Source organism: Remersonia thermophila, chromosome 2 (genome assembly GCF_042764415.1).
Source record: "Remersonia thermophila strain ATCC 22073 chromosome 2, whole genome shotgun sequence".
Classification (NCBI taxonomy): domain Eukaryota; kingdom Fungi; phylum Ascomycota; class Sordariomycetes; order Sordariales; family Chaetomiaceae; genus Remersonia; species Remersonia thermophila.
Window position 1 is genome coordinate 2,079,143 of NC_092218.1, and position 19,702 is coordinate 2,098,844.

Here is a 19,702-nt window from a genome sequence, read left to right on the forward strand (position 1 = left end):
TAAAGGGAACGACGAGAGGTTGAGGAGAGAAAGCCGCCAACCCTCACCCGGCAGCCATCATGCATGACCCGGCATCGAGAAAGGAAGCTCAACGGCACTGTGCTCTTTTCGGGACCATGCCCAATGGCATCCCGCCAAACCGGTCTTCTTACACGCCACAAACGGGCCCCGGACTGTGCACGGGAGGATGGAGAGGGGGGGGAGGAGAGGAGAGGCAGATCCTCCCGGCTCTTGGGTGCGGGAGAAGCAAGCTTGCATGCTGGTCGGTCAGAGAGAGAGAGAGAGAGAGAGAGAGAGGTACGGGTGAGGTGGAACGGGCGGGGCGATGGACCAGGGGGGGGGGACCAGGCCCGGTCACACCGTTACTCCAGCAGGTGGTCCCCTGGCTCCGGCCCACACCACCACTACGCAACGCCATCTCTGGGTTTTCATCCCCTGTCGCTCTGGTTGGTCCTTCACTTTGCGCCGGCTTGGACTGAACCAATGGGATGTGGTGCTTGCGAGGTGCCCCGAGTCCCCCATCGCTTCCTCCGTTAGGGAGTTGGCTATCTGACCCAAGGCCACACCGCGCGCCGAGGTGGCGATGGACGGCATTCAAATTTACGAATCGCAAGGGTAAAGGCCCGAAGATTTGGACGCCCATGCGTGTGGTGCGAGCAGCAGCAGCAGCGGCGGCGGCGGCGGCGGCGATGGCGATCGCTGGGAGAGGAAGGAAACTAAACCAGAAAGAGGGAGATGGCGTCGGGGTCCTGAGGACCTACCACCATGGAAAGGTACCCACGGGTGATGACTTTCAGGTCAGGTGTGTCGTTTCTCAGGTGCTTTAGTTACCCTACCCGCGCGGCTGGCCTCTGTCGACACAGCACGGCCACGGTTGGCCGATCGTGAGGTGCTTTCCCTAGGTAGGTAGGTAGGCCAGACGCAGACGGCCTGGGTTCCATGTTTTTGAAGCCACCTACATGCTGCGTACTTACGCACCTCGGTCTGGTGGGCTGGTGGGCTGGCGGGCCGGTGGGCTGGCGGGCTTGTTTGTGAAGGAAGTTTCAATGTCTCTATAGTACATGGTGAGTTAACTACTCCGTACGCTACGTTCCACCGTCTGCGTTCCCGTCTTCTTCCATTTGTTCCTGCAACGGGACCTTGGAAATCGGCAACCGAGACAGCAGGCATCAACGTGGTTTGCTGATCGGGCCCCGATCTCTTTTTCTCCCACAGCAGGCTCAGAGGAACTGCCCGGCATGATGGGGCATCCTGGTTCATTTCTACCCTCCCCGGCGGGCCGACATCGCCCGCCATGACCACGCCATGGCCGACCCAAAACGTTCTGCTTCCAGGTTGCAGAACACTCGGCTGCAAAGAAATCATGACCAACTTCCCCAGTTGGCTGTCGTTGGTGTGCAATGTACAGTAGCGTATGTACTGCGTACATACTATAGATGGATGGATAGTAGATCAGCTGGCGTCAGTCCGGCATGGTGACCAGGTGTTATTTTCGGACCGGCGACGCACGCGGCGCCCTATCCTGTCCGTCATGACCCTGTCGATCCAGGCCAAGAGGCGATCGCCAACCCTTCCCAAACCCCCCGGCAGCGGTGCCCTGCACGGTGCCTTGCACGGTGCCCTGCGCGGGACGGCCATGCGATTTGGCCGACTCGGAGGCCTGTTCCTGCAGCTGAAACCGAGCTAGAAACAGGGCAGCGCGCTGATTGGCCCGGCCGGTCGGCCTGGCGTTTGCTTCCATTTCGACCGAGGCGGGCGAAAGAAGAAAAAAAAAAAGATGCCATTTCCTCTCGAAACAGCATCCCATCTCTTAACTCGCCCGTGGCCTGGGTCGTGGAGTTTCAGTTCCTTTCCACAGCCTGTGGGTGGCTGTAGTACAGGCGCGCGGCTCAAGGACACAAAGGAACGTCAGATACTAGTACTGTGTATGTCTGGCCGTTGCCCGCCGGAACCTTCAGAGACAGGAGACGGTGAGGGTGGCGGAAGGAGATGTGTGGGAACGGTGGCTCCTACGCAGCATACGCAAGTACTGTGTACACGTGTACCTACAGTGGGCAGCCTGCAGAGCAGCTACTGTGTTCGGAGCACGGGAGCGAGAACGGAATCCAAGACATCGGAGCCCGAGTCTGCGTTGTCCTGGCTCTCCCATCTTGACCCCCGAACGCTAAGCGGAGTTCTGCAACTCGGGAGCGGGGTCAGACGGGGTGATCTTGACCAACGCCACGTGGAAAGACATTTCCATGGAATCAACTCCACCACCGAACTGCTTTTTTTATTGCCTTTTTTTTTCCTTCCCTTTTTTTTCCTTTTTGGGATAACGAGCTAGCTAACTGCCATGATCCCTGCTTCTTCGGTGGTTCGTCAGCAGTAAGAGCGGGCCAAAGTCGCACAGACACGGCGGAGTGGAAGCGTCCATCATCGCCGGCGCCTGTCAGCCAACCTTGGCCAGGTCGCGCCGGCACACGCCAGCACCTGGGCTAGGCATGAGGACGCGGCGTTGCCTCGCAAGCGCAGCGGCCGATGACGCTCATTTCCAAGGTCGATTTGTCCGGTCCGTTCGATATTACACTACTGTGTACATAGAGCGCCGAGCTTTGCGAACATGTGGTGTACCCCGCATGTCATCGGTGGGAATCGCCCGTGCATGCCGCCGAGCCATCGTCCAGATGGACGCATGAAACTGCTTCTCCACCGTCGGGGCAGACGAAACAGCACTGCCTCCCCGAATCCCATGCGATAGCTATCAATAGCTATCGAGCATGGGTCTCGGATTCATCCTTGAGACGCGGCTTCAGTAAGGGATGCAGGGTATAATGAGTATGTATGTACTGTACGTATGTACGTGTAACACTGGGCCCAACCATCTGGAAGGAACAAAAAAATAGGATTCCATGTTTGTAGCATCGGTTACCTTCGTTAAAGATCTCGGGGTTGGGTATCTCGGCGATCGGCGGATCCCACACAAGAGCCGTCGATCCATCCAGTCCCGCGGATCCTTCCTGTCTCTTCCCCACCACCTCCTCCACTACCACCACCACCACCACCACGACTCTCATCATCATCATCATCATCATCATCAGCACCCTTAGCAAATAGCTCTAGTCCTCATCTTCATCCATCTGATCGCCGTCTTGGCTCCCTTCGGCACTGCTTCCCTCCCCCTCCTCGCCATCCTCTTCCTCGTCGCTGCTGCTGCTCTCATCGTCATCCACCGCCACCAGCCGGTCCTCGACCTCTTCCCCATCTGCCCTGGTCGGCACCTTCTGCCCAAAGGCCTTGCGCACGCCCGGGTTGGTGCTTGTGTCCCAGATGGACACGGTGCCCTTGCTCCCGGCGACCGCGAGCCGGAAGGCCACCTCCTTGTCCGGAGCAAAGGCGGTCGAAAAGACCTTGCCCACGTCGAAATCGCGTGACACGACCATGGACGGGCCCTCGGCCGTGATGTTCCACAGCTTGACCGTCCTGTCGGTCGAGCCCGTCGCCATGAAGCCCGGGATCACCGTGTTGAGGTCAAAGGACGAGATGGACTCGTCGTGCGCCTGCAGCTTCCAGACCGTCTTGCTCGCCGAGGGATCCTTGGAGGCGGCGCGCGCGTCAAAGAAGTGAACGATGCCCCGCTCGGTCGAGACGTAAAAGTAGTTGGGATCGTGCGGGTCCCACCGCACCTGCTCGACGTCGCTCTCGACGCCCACGCGCAGGGGCTGCTCGCCCGGGGCGCGCATGTCGGCGAGGGCCGCCGTGCGGTCGTAGCTGCCGCTAAGCAGCACCGTCGACTCGGCGGCGTGCCACGCCAGCGAGCACACCTTGTCGGTGTGGTAGCTGTACGACCTGGCGCACTTGGCCGTGTGCAGGTCCCAGAGCTTGATGGTCTTGTCGGCCGACCCGGACGCGAGCAGGTTCCGGTGTTTCCGGTTGGCCGCAAGCGCGAGGACGGCGTCCACGTGGTACTCGTCGTTGGCCTTCTTGGACTTTTTCTTTTTCTTCTTCTTCTTCTTGCCGTCGGCGTCGTCGTGGCCGCTCCCGGCCTGCCCGAGGATCGCGTTGGGGTACATGCAGTCGATCGTGTCCAGGTCCCAGATCTCAATGTCCGGGTCCATGGTGCCGATCGCCACAAAGTTGGCCGTCGCGTCCTTGTCCACGCCGGGCTTGCTGACGGCAATGTCCAGCCACTCGACGCAGAGCGGTATCGCGGGGAGCATGATGTCGTGGTGCACGTAGAGGTTGTCGGCGGCGTCCTCGTACACGTAGACCTCGAGGTGGGCGAGCTCGTCCTCCACCTTGGCGGCCAGAAGGAGGTTGTCGGTGGCCAGGATCTGCAGGTCCTCGCGCTCCTCGTCCTCGTCCTCCGGGTCGTCCTTCAGCGTGATGTACGGGTCGTCCTCGTTGGATTCGTAGTAGGCCAGCGACTTGATGTTGCCAAACATGGCCATGGGAGCGCCGTCGCCATCTTCGTCGTCATCGTCGTAGTGCTCGAGGTCGTATTCCTTGAGGTCCTCGTCGATCTCGATGCTGCAAGGGAGCGTCAGCGTCAGCAGGCTGGGCGCGGTGCGGCAGAGAACGGAACCACCCACTCGGAAGCATCGTTGTTGTTGTCGTCGTCGTCGTCGTCGCCGTCCTTGTTCTCCTTGGTCTTCTTCTTGTCCTTCTTTTCCTTCTTGTCCTTCTTTTTCGATGCCTTGGACTCGCCCCCGTTGGCTTCCTCCTCGGCCTCGGCCTCGGCTTCCTCGAGGTCCTCCTTGGCGTCGTCGAGCTGCAGCTTGGCCAGAGCCGCGATGCGCTCAAACTCTTCCTCGTCAAAGTTGTACTTTGTCGGGAAGGGCGCCGCAAACCCCCGCGGCACCCATGTGGTGCACGTGATCATGGAGGCCATTTTGGAGACAGCACGCCCGACAGAGAAGGTCTGTTTGGTTGCGTTCCTGAGCTTTTGGAGGGGCGGATGATGGAAGTTTTCGACCTTCAATCAACTTTTTAGTGGGGCCCTTGGCGGGGCCTTATCTTATCGCTTCGGCTGGACCCGACCAGGACGTGACGACCAGGAAGCGACGACTGGGACCGCTCCATGAGCTTGGCGTGAACGTCGTCTTGTCTTGCCATCCAAAGCTCGCTGCAGCTTCCAAGCTTCAAACAAGAACAACACTTCCCCGGCATTGCCATCATCATCAACGTTCCTCAGCTTCATGTCCCTCCGTCTCAGGCCGGACGCTGCCGCACGGTGATTTCACGTAGCCGGCGGCGTTCTTCAGCAGAGCCTCAATCACACAAAAAATCACAAAGCGATACCACCACCACCCTCTCCTCCAACGCGCTGGCCATGGCCCGAGACGACGACGAAGACCGCTCCAGCAAAAGGCGGAAGCTGGACTTCAATCCCCTTCGATCCGACGACCGTTTTGCCGACGACCTCCCGACGCGCCCCTTGAACCGCAGAAAGGATGAATCGTTCAAACCTCGAAACTCGACCCCCCGGGGGGCGTCGCGGGTCGATACCCCCGAGGGCGACCCCTACGCCGACCAGGTGCTGGACCGCGACTGGTACGGCGGCGATGACGACCTGGGCGGCCACGTCTTTGGCGACGACACGCACAACCCGTTTGGCGGCGACGGCGGGTGGGAGACGCTGGAGCGGGAGGCGGCCATGACGGAGAAGAAGGTGGCGGCCTTCTCGCGCGGTCTGAACGCCCAGCAGCTGCAGAGGCAAAAGGACAACGACGCGTGGGAGACGAACCGGATGCTCACGTCGGGCGTGGCGCAGAGGAGGGACATGGGCGCGGATTTGGACGCCGACCAGGAAGGCACGCGCGTCCACCTGCTCGTGCACGACCTGCGGCCGCCGTTCTTGGACGGGAGGACCATCTTCACCAAGCAGCTCGAGCCGGTCCCCGCCATCCGCGACTCGCAGAGCGACATGGCCGTGTTCAGCAGAAAGGGGAGCCGGGCGGTCAGGGAGCGCCGGACGCAACGCGAGCGCGCCAAGCAAGCCCAGGCGGCGACCAACGTCGCGGGCACGGCCTTGGGCAACCTGATGGGCGTCAAGGAGGAGGACACGGACAGCGCGCTGCCCATCGCTGCCGAGGGCGAACCCAAGGCCCAGCAGAGCTCCTCCAACAAGTTCAGCGACCACCTGAAGAAGTCGGACGGCGCCAGCGATTTCAGCCGGACCAAGACGCTCCAGGAGCAGCGCGAGTTCCTCCCGGCGTTCGCGGTGCGGGAAGATCTGATGCGCGTCATCCGGGAGAACCAGGTGGTGATCGTGATCGGCGAGACGGGTTCCGGCAAGACGACGCAGCTGACCCAGTTCCTGTACGAGGAGGGCTACGGAAAGCTGGGCATGATCGGCTGCACGCAGCCGCGCCGCGTGGCCGCCATGAGCGTGGCCAAGCGCGTCGCGGAGGAGATGGAGTGCGAGCTCGGCTCGACGGTGGGCTACGCCATCCGCTTCGAGGACTGCACGAGCAAGGACACGGTCATCAAGTACATGACGGACGGCGTGCTGCTCCGCGAGTCCCTGAACGAGCCCGACCTGGACCGCTACTCGTGCATCATCATGGACGAGGCGCACGAGCGATCGCTGAACACGGATGTGCTCATGGGCCTGTTCAAAAAGATACTGCAGAGGCGCCTGGACCTCAAGCTGATCATCACGTCGGCGACCATGAACGCCAAGCGCTTCTCGGACTTTTACGGCGGCGCCCCCGAGTTCACCATCCCCGGCCGGACGTTCCCGGTGGACGTCTTGTTCCACCGCTCCCCCGTCGAGGACTACGTCGACCAGGCCGTCCAGCAGGTGCTGGCCATCCACGTCGGCAAGCCCGCCGGCGACATCCTCGTCTTCATGACGGGCCAGGAGGACATCACGGTGACGTGCGAGCTGCTCCAGGAGCGCCTCGACGCGCTCAACAACCCGCCCAAGCTCAGCATCCTGCCCATTTACAGCCAGCTGCCCGCCGACCTCCAGGCCAAGATCTTTGACCGGGCGCCGCCCGGGGTCCGCAAATGCATCGTGGCCACCAACATCGCCGAGACCAGCTTGACGGTGGACGGCATCATGTACGTGGTCGACTCGGGCTACACCAAGCTCAAGGTCTACAACCCCAAGATGGGCATGGACATGCTCCAGATCACGCCCATCTCGCAGGCCAACGCGGCCCAGCGCTCGGGCCGCGCCGGCCGGACGGGGCCCGGCCAGGCGTACCGGCTGTACACCGAAAAGGCCTTCCGGGACGAGATGTACATCCAGACCATCCCCGAGATCCAGCGGACCAACCTCAGCAACACGGTGCTCCTCCTCAAGTCGCTCGGCGTCAAGGACCTGCTCGACTTTGACTTTATGGACCCGCCGCCGCAGGACACCATCACGACGTCCATGTTTGACCTGTGGGCGCTGGGCGCGCTCGACAACCTCGGCGAGCTGACGGGCCTCGGGCACAAGATGAACGCGTTCCCCATGGACCCGCCGCTGGCCAAGCTCCTCATCATGTCGGTCGAGTACGGCTGCAGCGACGAGATGCTCACCATCGTGTCGATGCTGTCGGTGCCTCCCGTCTTCTTCCGGCCCAAGGAGCGGCCCGAGGAATCCGACTCGGCGCGCGAGAAGTTCTTTGTGGCCGAGTCGGACCACCTCACGTACCTGCACGTCTACACGCAGTGGCGGGCCAACGGGTACAGCGACGCGTGGTGCGTGCGGCACTTTCTGCACTCCAAGTCGCTGCGGCGGGCCAAGGAGGTGCGCGAGCAGCTGGTGGACATTATGAAGATGCAGGCCATGCCCCTCGTCAGCTGCGGCACCGACTGGGACGTGATCCGCAAGTGCATCTGCTCCGGGTACTACCACCAGGCGGCCAAGGTGAAGGGCATCGGCGAGTACATCAACCTGCGCACCAGCGTCACGGTGCAGCTGCACCCGACCAGCGCGCTCTACGGCCTCGGGTACCTGCCCGAGTACGTGGTGTACCACGAGCTGATCCTGACGTCCAAGGAGTACATGTCGACGGTGACGGCCGTCGACCCGCACTGGCTGGCCGAGCTGGGAGGCGTCTTTTACTCCATCAAGGAGAAGGGCTACTCGGCGCGCGACAAGCGCGTCATCGAGACCGAGTTCAACCGCAAGATGGAGATCGAGGCGCAAATGGCGGCGGATAAGAAGCGGCTCGAGGACAAGATGCGCGAGGAGGAGGAGGAAGGCGGGGGGCCGCAGCTGGCGAGGGGGAAGAAGGGGCCGGGCAAGGACCGCAAGACAATCACGGTGGGCTCCGTCGTCAAGCCTGTGAAGCAGCGCGTCAGGAGAGGAATCTAAGGAGGATGGCTTTGGAGGGGGGGGGGGGGGGGGGAAAGGAAAGGCCGGTTGTGGGCTTCCGCTCCGCTCCCCCCCCAGCATGCAGCATATGCAGCATGTAGCATGTAGCATGTAGCATGCAGCCTTCTCCAGCGTTGTGCCGGGGCCAGAACAAGGACTGGTTTCTCGGGTGCCCTTTTTTTTTTTTTTTTTTCGGTTTTCTACAGAGAGATGCGGTCTGCTCGGAAGCGTGTCGTCTTCACGCTGCCCATTTGCGCGTCTCCAGTGCCGGGGCTCCGGCGAGGAGAGACGGTCCCCCGGCGGTACGTACGCGACCAGGACCCGGCCGGGGCGATGATACAATGCCAAGCCGGGCCCGATTCCGGGTTTGCCCCCTCGGCCAAAGTCGGCTAACTAGCTATTAACCTGCCTGATCTTTGCATCACGCCCGATCCAGCATGAATCCACACATGCACCTCTCCACCGACTCTTTTGGTTTCTTTTCTCCTGCCACCCAATTGCCGAGCGGCATCCTTAGGGCTCTACCGTAGCTGTCTTTGGTGAGGGATCCTGTCTGTCCACCCGCTTCGCCACAATGCAAAGGACAAGGTCGACGGCCGTCGCCCGCGCCCTCGGCGGTGCGTGCCGGGCTTCCTCGCACGCCGCCGTCCAGCGCCGCTCCATGTCGCAGGCCCTTCTTTGCGTTCGGCAGCAGCAGCAGGGCCAGCACCAGCAGCATCGCCAGCAGCTGCACCGCAGCCAACGCGCGCCCCGGGTCTCGTCGGTCTCCCCCGGCGTTTCGTCCCGCCGCCACGGCTCCTCCAGCAGCAGCGACGCCTCCGGGGAGCTGCGCAAGACCACCCTCTACGATTTCCACGTCGCCCGCGGCGCCAAGATGGTTCCGTTTGGCGGCTTCTACATGCCCGTCCAGTACGACGACCTGTCGGTGAGCCAGTCGCACCTCTTTACGCGCGCCCACGCCTCCCTCTTCGACGTCGGGCACATGGTCCAGCGCGTCTTCCGGGGCCCCGGCGCGGCGAGGTTCCTCGAGCGCATCACCCCCGCGGCGGTCTCGGCCCTGCCCGCGTACCGCAGCACGCTGTCGGCCATCCTCAAGGAGGACGGCTCGGGCGGCATCGTCGACGACGCCATCATCTCGCGCCTCGGCGACGGGACCTATTACGTGGTCACCAACGCCGGCTGCCGGGACAAGGACAACGCCTACCTCGACCGCGAGGTGGCGCGGTGGAACGCCGAGCTCGCGCCCCGGGGCCTCGAGGTGACGGAGGAGCGGCTGGACCGGGGCCTGATCGCCCTGCAAGGGCCCGAGGCGGCCGCCGTCCTGTCCCCGCTCGTCCTCGGGGCCGACGAGGACGGCGGCGCGCTCGACCTGCGCGGCCTCCTCTTCGGCCAGCTGGCGCGCGCGCGCCTCCGCCTGCCGCACAAGGACGGCGCCGCGGCGCGCTCGAGCCCCGTCCTCATCAGCCGCGGCGGGTACACGGGCGAGGACGGCTTCGAGATCAGCGTCGCGGCCGACGAGGCGGCCGACGTGGCCGAGGCGCTGCTCGCGGCGGGCGGGCCCGAGCGCGCGCGCCTGGCCGGCCTCGGCGCGCGCGACAGCCTGCGCCTCGAGGCGGGCATGTGCCTGTACGGGCACGACATCGACGAGGCGACGACCCCCGTCGAGGCCGGGCTCGCGTGGATCGTGCCCAAGGAGCGCCGCGGCGCCGACGCCGGCTACTACGGCGCCGAGGTGATCGCCCGGCAGCTCGTGCCCGCGAGCAAGGGCGGCCAGGGCGTCGCGCGGAGGCGCGTCGGCCTGCTGGTGCAGGGGGCGCCGGCCCGCGAGGGGGCCGACATCGTCGTGCGCGGCGGCGGCGGCGGCGGCGAGGAAAAGGTCGGCGTCGTGACCAGCGGGTGTCCCAGCCCGAGCCTGGGCAAGAACATCGCCATGGGCTACGTCAAGGAAGGGCTTCACAAGGTCGGGACCGAGGTGGAGGTGCTGGTCCGAGGCAGGCCGAGGAAGGCGGTGGTGGCCAAGATGCCGTTCGTGCCGACCAAGTATTGGAAGGGCGAGTAAAAGGAGTCTTGATGGGATAGGACATGACATGGCCTGGTCCGGCCAGGCAAGAAAGAGGAGTCCTTGTTGTCGTTGTTCAACACTACATTCGGAACCAAGGATATTGGAAGAAGAGGAGGAGTTCTCGAGGGTTCGATAGATGGGTAAGAGGTCGGGATGCTTCAACAAATACGGATACGGACGGGCAAGGCGTTTGCAATGGAAGCGATTCACCGCAAAAAAGCACAATGCAAATCCTTCATCACAAACCATCATGGGATCCATCAGGCGGGGACCGCAAGGTGTTGAAAAAGGTTCTTCTTGTTGTTTCCTACGGTAGTTTTTTCGTTCCGATCCCTCCCCTAGGCATGTCGTTCACAGCCCGGAATCCCAACGTGTGTGCTGTGCGCGCCATGCCATCTATGTCCCATCGTAAACAGGCAATGAAAACCAACCCCCCTTCCCCCTCGCCCCTTTCCCCTTTCCCCGTTGACCCCTTTCCCCTTCCCACGCCATATATATAGATATAATATATCCGTATACGCCCCGGGCAAATCCGAGCCCATGTTGAATGTTTGCCCATGTATCCCGCGAAACTCCACGCCCCGAGGTGATTTGAATGACCCATGCGAAATCAGATGCCGCCCCATGCCGCCGCCGAGGAGGATACCGTGCCATGATCATGCCAGGAACGCTTCTCAGTCGCCCAAGTGGTGGCGGTCCGGCGTCGAAAGCAAAGAAAGACAACGAAAGCACAAGAGAAATACTAATAATCAAAAAAAAAAAAAAAGCCATGACAACGGCCGTAGCTCATGGCCCGTTACTCTGCCTGAGCCCACCGCCTCTCGCGCAGAGGCATCTCCTTGCCCGACTTTTCGCGTTCCCCCGACGCCTCGGCGCGCCAGGCGTAGTACTCGCCGAGGCGCGTCTCGGCGTACGAGGCGTAGTCGAAGTTGATCTCGGAGATGGTGGCCTGGATCAGGGCCCAAATGCCCCAGTAGAAGCCGGGAACGCCGCGGTACAGGTCCACCTCGCCGAGCAAGCGCTCGACCTCGGCCGGCTTGTCGACCTGGCCGGCGGCGCCGGGCGTCTTGGCCTCCAGGAACCCAAAGTAGGCGTCGATGTACTCGGCGATGAACTCGCGGCGCTGGGCGCGGGTCGGCAGGACGCTAAAGTCACAGTCGAAGCCGCCCCACTCGGCAAAGTGGTTGGCAATGTCAAAGGCGGCGGGCGAGGGGGTGGCGTACTCGTAGTCGATAAAGGCGACGGTCGGGTCGGCCGCCTTGTCGGTCGGCCTGGGCAGCACGATGACGTTTCCGCTCAGGAGGTCGCAGTGGGCAAAGACGAGCTAGAACGGCGGGCGGAGGGGAGGCGAGGGGTAGGGCTCGGGTCAGCACTGCACGAGGCGCACGATGGGCCAGACGGCGGTTTGCGCGGGACGACTTACCCCGTTCGCGCCCAGGCCCGGGCGCTGGCTCAGCTCGGCGACGAGCCTCTGGAGCTCGTGCTGCAGCTCGGCCTGCCGGGCGCGCTGCGGCTCGGTGTCGGTGGGCAGGGCAAAGATCCACTTCTGCATGACGGTCCAGAGGTTCGGCGGGGGCTTCCCGGGGGCGACGCCGTCGAGGGCGCGCTGGAACTCGTCGGCGGCGGCGGGGGCCGGGGAGCCGTCGGCCCTTGAGGTCTTGCGGCTGTGGCCGGTGCGGCCGGCGATGCAGGGGACGAGGGCGTGCCACTGGGCGAGGCGGCGGGCCACGGCCTTGTAGATGTCGGGCTTGCGCAGGTCCTCGGGTTGGGTGACGGCGCCCTGGATGAAGCGGTACATCATGCCGTTCTCGAAGCGGGCGAGCAGCTCGGGGGCCAGGCCGTGCTTCATGAGCAGCTCGTGGTTCTGGGTCTCGCGGTGGCGGTCGATGATGAGGTCGGTGCCGTGGCCGTAGGCGCGCAGCAGGATGGCCTCCTTGTCCACCTCGTCCTTGGACAGGCCGGGCCGCTTGTTGACGGCCTTGAGGAGGGTGTTTGTGATGCCGTCGGTGAAGCGGACAAACTCCACCTTGGAGTCGGGCCCCTGCCAGTCGGGACGGATCGCAAAGACGAGGCGCCGCGCCGAGTCGTCCGAGTTGGCGCTGTCGTAGGACAGAGGAACGTAACGGATGTGGTCCTCTCCCACGCCGTTGTGGCCGCCGTTGGCATGGACGCCGTTTTCCCGGCCGACAGCCATCTCGCAGCAGGGGAGAGAGCAGGACGACCGCCTGAAGGGACTGGGGAGTTTGGAAAGGGAGGCGTCGTGGACGAAGCACCGCACCCTATGCACAGCAAGCAAGCAGGCAAGCAAGAAGGCAAGCAAGCCTTTCAAATTTCCCACAGCCTTGAGATTTTGTTGTCTTTTTTTTGGTGTTGTTGTTCTTGGGGAGTGACTGCCAGCAACACGAATAGTGGTGTGTGAAGGGTGGGAAGGAAAAAAAAAAAAAAGAAGAGAGAAGAAAATCAAAAGATAAGAAACAATGAAACCCCCCCCCCCCTCTCCCCCCAGCTAACGAGGTAACTAATACTATGAGAGACTTTGTTGGAAGTCAACCAGGTCCCAGATGCCAGGTCCCCGCAGAATTGTTGGGAGCCCCTCCGCGGAAGGGAGACGGGGGAGAAGGCGGTGGAAGGAAACAAGCGAGGCCGGACGCGCATGTGCTTTGTTCCCCCCCCAGGAGCAACAAGGCGGGGGTTGTCATTGGCTCGTACCTGAGGCAAACGCTCAAGTCGCGTGCGCTGCTGCTGCGTACGCAGTAAGGTATGGACTTGGAATTGTACAGTAATTACGCAGTCCTGCGCAGTTGCATGTTTCTGCGTGGCGTCACGTCTCGTCACGTCTTGTCATGTCTCGTCATGTCTCGTCCCCCGTCATCCATACCGTTAGTGAACGTGAAGTAACGAATTATTCCAAGGAAACCTGCGAGGAAACCTAGAGATATGTAGTAGGGAACCTGGAAAGACACCAATCCATCATCTAGGTACGTATACTATGTACTGTAGTACTGTGTAAACTACGCAGTAATAACGTTCGTCACTAGAACTGGCGTAACAGCCCCACCATCCCCACAACCGAACCCCAATCTTTCCCCATGGCTGACTTACTTATGTACACAGTACACAGTACGTAGTACTTGCGGCGATACCTTGGCTTGCTCCAGCTTGACGATCCACGCATTCCCTCCATCCTCCAACACTCTCCGTGTCCCCGGGTTGACCAAAAACACATCATGTCGTCGTCGCAATCGCCATGAACTGCGCCTTGCCGGGCGAATGTGAGGAGTACAAACCACCCCCCCTCCCTCCTCCCCCTCCCCCTCCCAGTCTGATGTCCAGGATCTGGTCCTGGTGATCCGCCCTCGGCCATGGCCTCTCCCGTCCTTCCCAACCCCGACAACTTCCTGGGCGTCGCCCTGGTCGTCTACCGCGTCCGAGAAGGCTCGAGCTTCGTCTTCCACTACCCGGCGCGCCTCCTCCCCCTGGAAACCCCAGGGAGGAACGCCGCGGGCCGCGCCGACGGGGATGACGACGCAGACGGCGACGACCTGGGCCTGGGCCGCCATGCCCGCGGCGCCGGCCTCGAGTCGTGGTCCTCGTCCAGGGTGTCGGCCGCCGAGCTGGCCCAGTGGAACCACGAAGACCATCTCACCACCGAGAAAGGCGCCACCATCGCCCCGTGGGAATACGTCGCCGGGTTTCCCACAGAGAACCTGGCCAGCCTCCTGACCACCGGCCGAGACTACCACAAGAAGCTCTTTCAAATCTCCCTCGACTCTCTCTACTGCGTCTCGTGTCCCATCCACGTCCCCGAGAACGGGGTATGGCGCAAGAAGAACAAGAAGGGCCCCAAGCCTCCTCCTCCGCCGCCGCCGCCCCCCAAGGACGGGGCTCCCAAGCCCGACGATGACGACGGGTTGCCCGCCGACGCCGGCCCCGACAAGGGCCCGACCGACGCCGCCAAGGTCGACCTCAGGGACATGGCGAAGCCCCCGGCCCAGCCGGCCGCCGAAGAGACCGAGGACAAGAAGAGCTCCATGACCATGTTCAACCTCGTCTTCTTCCTCAACCCCAAGAAGCACGAGGTCAAACCCCTCGTCGACGTCATGTTCACCCACATCATCAAGAAGGTCAACAAGGCCTACAAGTACTGCCAGGAGCGGTCCGGCTTCGTCTGGAAGGAGTCCAAAAGCATCCTCCGCCTAAAGGATAAGGGCAAGGAGGAGAGTACGTTTCTCTCTTTTTTTTTTTCTTCTTTTTTTTTTTCTTTTTTTTCTTCTGTCAAACCGGGACGGAGAAGAAGAGAAAGCAAGGCTAACGCGGGGCGGCGTTCGCAGGACGCAACATGAGCTCTCTGTGGGAGGAAATCCTTGCCACGTCGACTCTGGCGCAATCCATGCAGGATGTTTACGAGGCCGTGTCCCAAAACAGGATTGCGGCCCTGCAGCTCGACACGGCCGAGGGCACCGTCACCCACTCGGTGCAGATCCCCGTGCCGTTCCACGTTTCCGATCTGCCCCAGGAGGGCGAGGAAGGCCGCCGGGGCTTGTGGTTGACGACGGCGAACTCGTGGATCGGCGACGAGGCGGCCGAGACGCCCGGCTTCCTCGACAAAAACTTTGCCCTGCTGCTCATGATGGACGAGAAGCGCGTCATCTCCGAGCTGCAAAACGACCCCGACGAGACCACCCTCGCCATGATCGAGTTCGTCCGCCACTGCAAGCCGACGCTGAGCTTCCACCAGGTCTGCCAGCAGGCCAGCGGCATCCTGACCCCCGCCCAGGTCCGCAAGTTTGCCCAGCACTTCATCTTCTGGCGCCGCGCCATCGCCATCCCCCCGCTCCATCCCCGCGACACCTACATCGTCAGCCCCAACTGCGACATGCGCAAGCTCCCGCTGGCCGCCCTCCGGTGGGCCCGCCAGTTCCCCATGGCCCCGAGCCTGCCCGAGTTCCTCGCCATGCTCAGCGTCAGCCCGCGGCCGTACAAGGCCCTCTACAACGGCCACAAATCCCACCGCCCCATGTACATGGCCATGCTGGCCTGGCTGATGCGCGGCGGCTGGGTCACGCAGCTGTGCACCTTTGCCTACGTCGTCGTGTGGCCCGAGATCATTTACGAGGTGGACTACGCCGTCGAGGCCGAGCAGATCGCCCGCAAGAAGCGCGAGCAAAACACGGGCCGCGAGCCCGGCAGCCTCGAGAGCAACGACGCATCCACCACCGCCGCCACCACCGCCGCCAGCTCCTTCATCCCGGCGGCCGTCTCTCCGGGCCTGGCATCGCCGGGCGTGGCCGCCCTGGGCGACGCCGCCGTGGCCGGCTTTGGATCCGGCTTCCTCTCCCTGAGCGACGCGCCGGAGCAGGCCTTGTCCATCACCCCCAGCCTTCGCGACCTCTCCCTGACCCATCCCAATCGTCCATCATCCCCACCGGCACCACCCCAACCCCGATCTCGCCAGCCCTCGCCCGCCGCGCCTCCCACAACACCATCTACTCCCCATCGCCGACCCCGCCACCGCCTCCCCCGCTTTCGGGCACCCCTCTGTCCTCCAGATACGGGCCCCCGCCGCCCGTTCTCACCCACCTCGCTGCCAACCTCCCCCACGACCACGCTCCCGAAAGCAAGCCATCGCCCACCCCCGTGGAGCAAACGGCCGAGCAAGCCCGCCTCGCCCGCATCGCCGACAGGGAGGCCCGCGACCTCGCCGAGCGCGCGACGGCGCACGCGCGCAAGCCCGTCCCGCAGCCCACCGCCCACCCCAGCGTCAACCACGCGCCGCACCTCGACGGCATCCAGCCCCACGTCATCCTCGACGCAAAAAACGTCACGTGGCTGGAGAGCCGGTACCTGATCGCCATCGAGCAGCGCTTCCGTGACAAGGCCGCCGCTTCTTCCAATGCCGGAGGTGGAAGTGGAGGGGGAACAGGCGCAGCATCGGACCCGGCGCGCGTGGCCGACATGTGGCCCAAGTTTTGCAAGTATTTCAACGGGCGGTCGGCGCTGGAGCGGATCGCGCTGCAAGAGGACATGAAACGCAAGGAGGTGTGGAGCTTGCTAATGGCCATGAGCGAATATCTCTTGTGCGTGCGCCACTGGTGAGAGAGAAGAGGAGGATGTCTGGCATGCGTCGTGAGGTCTCTGTTGTCTGTTGCATTGCATCATCACACCCAGGACAGGACGGAGGTGGATCAAGATACCCAAGCCATATGTTTGCTTGTTTCCAATAGTTCGCAATAAGTAGCACGTGGGAAACGTCTCCGTTTCGGCGAGGCAATCCGTCATGGCGTCATGGATCAGAGGAGCGGTCGTATCATAATCCGGCTTCTTCAAGACATATCCCCCGGGTGGCAAGAGCCCACCACCAACTCATAAATACTATGGCTCGCTACCTTGGCATCACCGAGACAGGCCGAAATAAAAAAAATCCGAGTGAGATGGGGTACCAGAGTAAGGAAAATGGGAGACAGGGGATGACGATGATGGATGGACCGAGAGGGAAAAAAACAACAAAGGCAACCAAACAGGAACCCAGACAACAGAACAGGAAAAGGTATCATGATGAAGGGGAAAGAACAGTGAAACATGATAGGGAACTCGCCGAAAAGATCGAGAGAGGCAAAAAGAAAAAAAACCTAGACAGCCCAGTTACCCTCCCCCTGAATCACCCCGTTGCTAATGCCCTGCCCTTCCCGACCAAAGTGTGGACGCCCTTCCTGACCGACCGACCAACCCACCGACCCACCACTGCTATGCTATATACTCCCTTCTGAGAAAAGAAACCGAAAAAAAGCGCGGGGGAACGATGCAATGCAGAGCCTGTCCTTGAAATCCCAGCCAAAACAAAACCCCGATAAGAAGCCCGCAAACTGATGGAAGACCTTGTGGGTGTCGTTGACGAAGATGGCGACGATGACGACGACGCTAGCGCTTCGTAGAGAAACCAATGTGCAAAGGAAGAATCAAGCAACAGAGGGGAAAGAGAACAAAGACGGCCACCCCCCCGGCCCGAGGAGCCCTGGGGCCGTCCCTGGTATAGAGGCCATCCATGATCAGGCCGTCAGATCCATGTTGAACTCATCCTCCTCCTTGAGGCTAGCGTCGTCATCAAAGTCCACAAATTCGTTGCTATCCATCATGTCGTGGGCCATCCCCCTGTCTCCGGGGCTGAGCGATCCGTGATCTTGCCCACCACGGGCAGTCAGGCCTCCGTTCCCGTTGGAGCCGCTCCCGTTGAGCGGATCGCCCTTGTAATCCGTGTGATGCGGCACTCGAAGCCCAGACCCGGCCGTCCTCGAGTACGTAAACGTCCTGGGCTGGCCTGTGGCCTCGTCGAGGCGGTTCATGGCCTCGGCAAGCTCCGTCTGCATGCGACGCTCATCATCGGTGATTTCAAACGGCAGCGTGCCGCCGCGCTCGTACAGGGCGTTGATGAGCTCCTCTTGCTGCTGCAGCTTGAGGTTGAGCATCCACATGAGATCGCGCGTCCAGCTGACGGCGCCGTTGAGGATGTCGCCCTTGTTGGGGCCTTTGTCTTTCTCCTCGACAGGCAGGCCCGTGGTGATGTTGCCTGCGGTGCCGCCCGCCGCGCGTCGCGCTCCGGGGCCTGCGAGGCCCGAGGTGGCGGAGCCGCCGATGCCGGTGAGGGAGGGGGACAGCGGGGTGCCGTTCTGGATGGCCTTGCGTATCTTTTCGTCCTCGAGGCGGTGCGGCGGGACGAGCTTGCTGAGGTCCTGGATGCGCTCGTTGATGTTGTCGCGGCGCCGGCGCTCGACGAGGTTGTGTGACTCACGCCTTCGCTTGCGCCTGGCCTCCTGCGAAGCGGCGGCGGTGGCCGAGGGCGTGCCGAGCTTGGCAGGCATCGAGATGCCGCCCTTCATGATGAGATCGTTGATCTGGTTGCCTTGCAGACCCTGCTGGAGCGGGGAGGAGAAGCCGGAGCCCGGGAACGAGGAGAGGCTGTTGGGTGTCTGTATCCATTGCCCGGAGTGCGACTTGTCGTGATGCGCACCGGGCGCCCGGATGGGCTGGGCAAAGGACCCTTCTGCGCCGACCGACACCCCGGGTATCGCGGATTTCGGCGTTAGCGAGCTGCGGCTGCTGGAGGGCTTCTGCTGCATCGCCCCGGCGAGGCGGGCCCGGGCGTTGAGGAAGTTGGAGTCGTGTTCGTTCATCTCGTTGGCGAGAGGCGAGCCGGCATACGACAGCGGCGACTTGAGACCGCCAAAGGACTGAGGATGCTGTATCTGCCGGTAGCCAAAGCTGCTGACAAACGGGCTTTGGATCGGGTCGCCATCGGGCGTGCTCGAGTATGGCTGCTGAGCGACGGGAAGGCCGTGGTGGGAGGAGCCGTAGACGCCATGGGAAAAGGCGACGCCCATTTCGTTCACACCGCCAAAGTCCTGGGGCGTGGGGGCGTCCATGGGAAGGCCGTCAAGAAGCTCGTCATCGCCGAGGACCGCCGAGCCGGTCGAGAAGGCGTTGAGCCCGTTGTTGTTGAAGTTGTTCTGGAAGGATGTCTGGTAATTCCCCGACGCAAGATCGTTCGGGTCGATGCCCGCGTGCCCGCTAACGGGGAAACTCATCGTGGTAGAGGCCCGCTGAGGGTGCGAGAGAGAGCGTTGTGTCTCGAATGCGAAGAGAGTTGAAATGGCCGTCGTTGCAAAAACGAGGGCGAGGAGGAAAGAAAAAGGCCGGTGTGGTTCGAAGCTGTGCTCGTGGAACGTCGGGTCAGTGTCCTGTTTTGTTGGTGTGTCATAAGACGGCAAGCTCGCGTTACCGCTCGAGCGCCGAAGCAAGCCGGGGCCAGGGAGGACGGCGCAGGAGCGATGAATCCAAGCCAGCGCACCGGAAGCGGGGGGGGGGGGGGGGGGCACAGGAGGAGAGGTATTCCAAACGCACCTTCTGGCAAAGAGAGAACGTCGTGTCACAGGCCACTCTCCATCAAACAAAAAGCTGAGGAGTCTCGGAAAGGCCGGGCGGGGCGCGGGTGGCAGGGTCCCGGGTCAGGCTGGGGCGGCGAAGGGGAAAAGGAGCAACTCGGTCCACAAAGATATATATATATACATATATATATTTATGTAAATATATATATGTATGTCGCTGTTGTTTGTTGTTCGTGGCCTTCTCTCTCTGTCTGACGTGGAATCGCTGGCTTGAGCGCAAATGACGCTCGTATCACAGGGTGGGTGTGTTGGGGCAGGCTCCCTCTCGCTCGAGGGTGCGGTGGCGGTTCTTGGTTTGGTCCAAGGGCGAGTCGTCGAGGGGAAGAGGGAGAAACGCTTGGGCTGACAATGCGACTGGCTAGCCCGATTGGGGAAATGGACCCGACCAGAGCGCAGCTGGGAAAGAGG

General features: G+C 62.3%; 6 protein-coding genes across 6 annotated transcripts; 3 read left to right on the forward strand and 3 right to left on the reverse strand.

Annotated features, from left to right (window-relative positions):
- Positions 1-3,098: 3,098 nt before the first annotated feature.
- Positions 3,099-4,870, reverse strand: VTJ83DRAFT_2031 (uncharacterized protein; the record flags this gene model as incomplete). The annotated part of the gene is made up of 2 exons (XM_071008257.1): positions 3,099-4,509; positions 4,572-4,870. The coding sequence occupies 2 exons, from the start codon at positions 4,868-4,870 to the stop codon at positions 3,099-3,101; spliced, it is 1,710 nt and encodes a 569-aa protein (XP_070868571.1).
- A 441-nt stretch (positions 4,871-5,311) lies between these two features.
- Positions 5,312-8,293, forward strand: VTJ83DRAFT_2032 (uncharacterized protein; the record flags this gene model as incomplete). Its single annotated transcript, XM_071008258.1, has 1 exon — positions 5,312-8,293. One exon carries the CDS (start codon positions 5,312-5,314, stop codon positions 8,291-8,293), a length of 2,982 nt encoding a protein of 993 aa, XP_070868572.1.
- Positions 8,294-8,867: 574 nt separating this feature from the next.
- VTJ83DRAFT_2033 (uncharacterized protein) lies at positions 8,868-10,352 on the forward strand (the record flags this gene model as incomplete). Its single annotated transcript, XM_071008259.1, has 1 exon — positions 8,868-10,352. The coding sequence occupies one exon, from the start codon at positions 8,868-8,870 to the stop codon at positions 10,350-10,352; it is 1,485 nt and encodes a 494-aa protein (XP_070868573.1).
- Positions 10,353-11,151: 799 nt separating this feature from the next.
- On the reverse strand, positions 11,152-12,549 carry VTJ83DRAFT_2034 (uncharacterized protein; the record flags this gene model as incomplete). Its single annotated transcript, XM_071008260.1, has 2 exons — positions 11,152-11,679; positions 11,779-12,549. The coding sequence occupies 2 exons, from the start codon at positions 12,547-12,549 to the stop codon at positions 11,152-11,154; spliced, it is 1,299 nt and encodes a 432-aa protein (XP_070868574.1).
- Positions 12,550-13,717: 1,168 nt separating this feature from the next.
- VTJ83DRAFT_2035 (uncharacterized protein) lies at positions 13,718-16,451 on the forward strand (the record flags this gene model as incomplete). The annotated part of the gene is made up of 3 exons (XM_071008261.1): positions 13,718-14,576; positions 14,687-15,766; positions 15,811-16,451. The coding sequence occupies 3 exons, from the start codon at positions 13,718-13,720 to the stop codon at positions 16,449-16,451; spliced, it is 2,580 nt and encodes an 859-aa protein (XP_070868575.1).
- Positions 16,452-17,401: 950 nt separating this feature from the next.
- Positions 17,402-18,934, reverse strand: VTJ83DRAFT_2036 (uncharacterized protein; the record flags this gene model as incomplete). The annotated part of the gene is made up of 1 exon (XM_071008262.1): positions 17,402-18,934. The coding sequence occupies one exon, from the start codon at positions 18,932-18,934 to the stop codon at positions 17,402-17,404; it is 1,533 nt and encodes a 510-aa protein (XP_070868576.1).
- Positions 18,935-19,702: the final 768 nt, after the last annotated feature.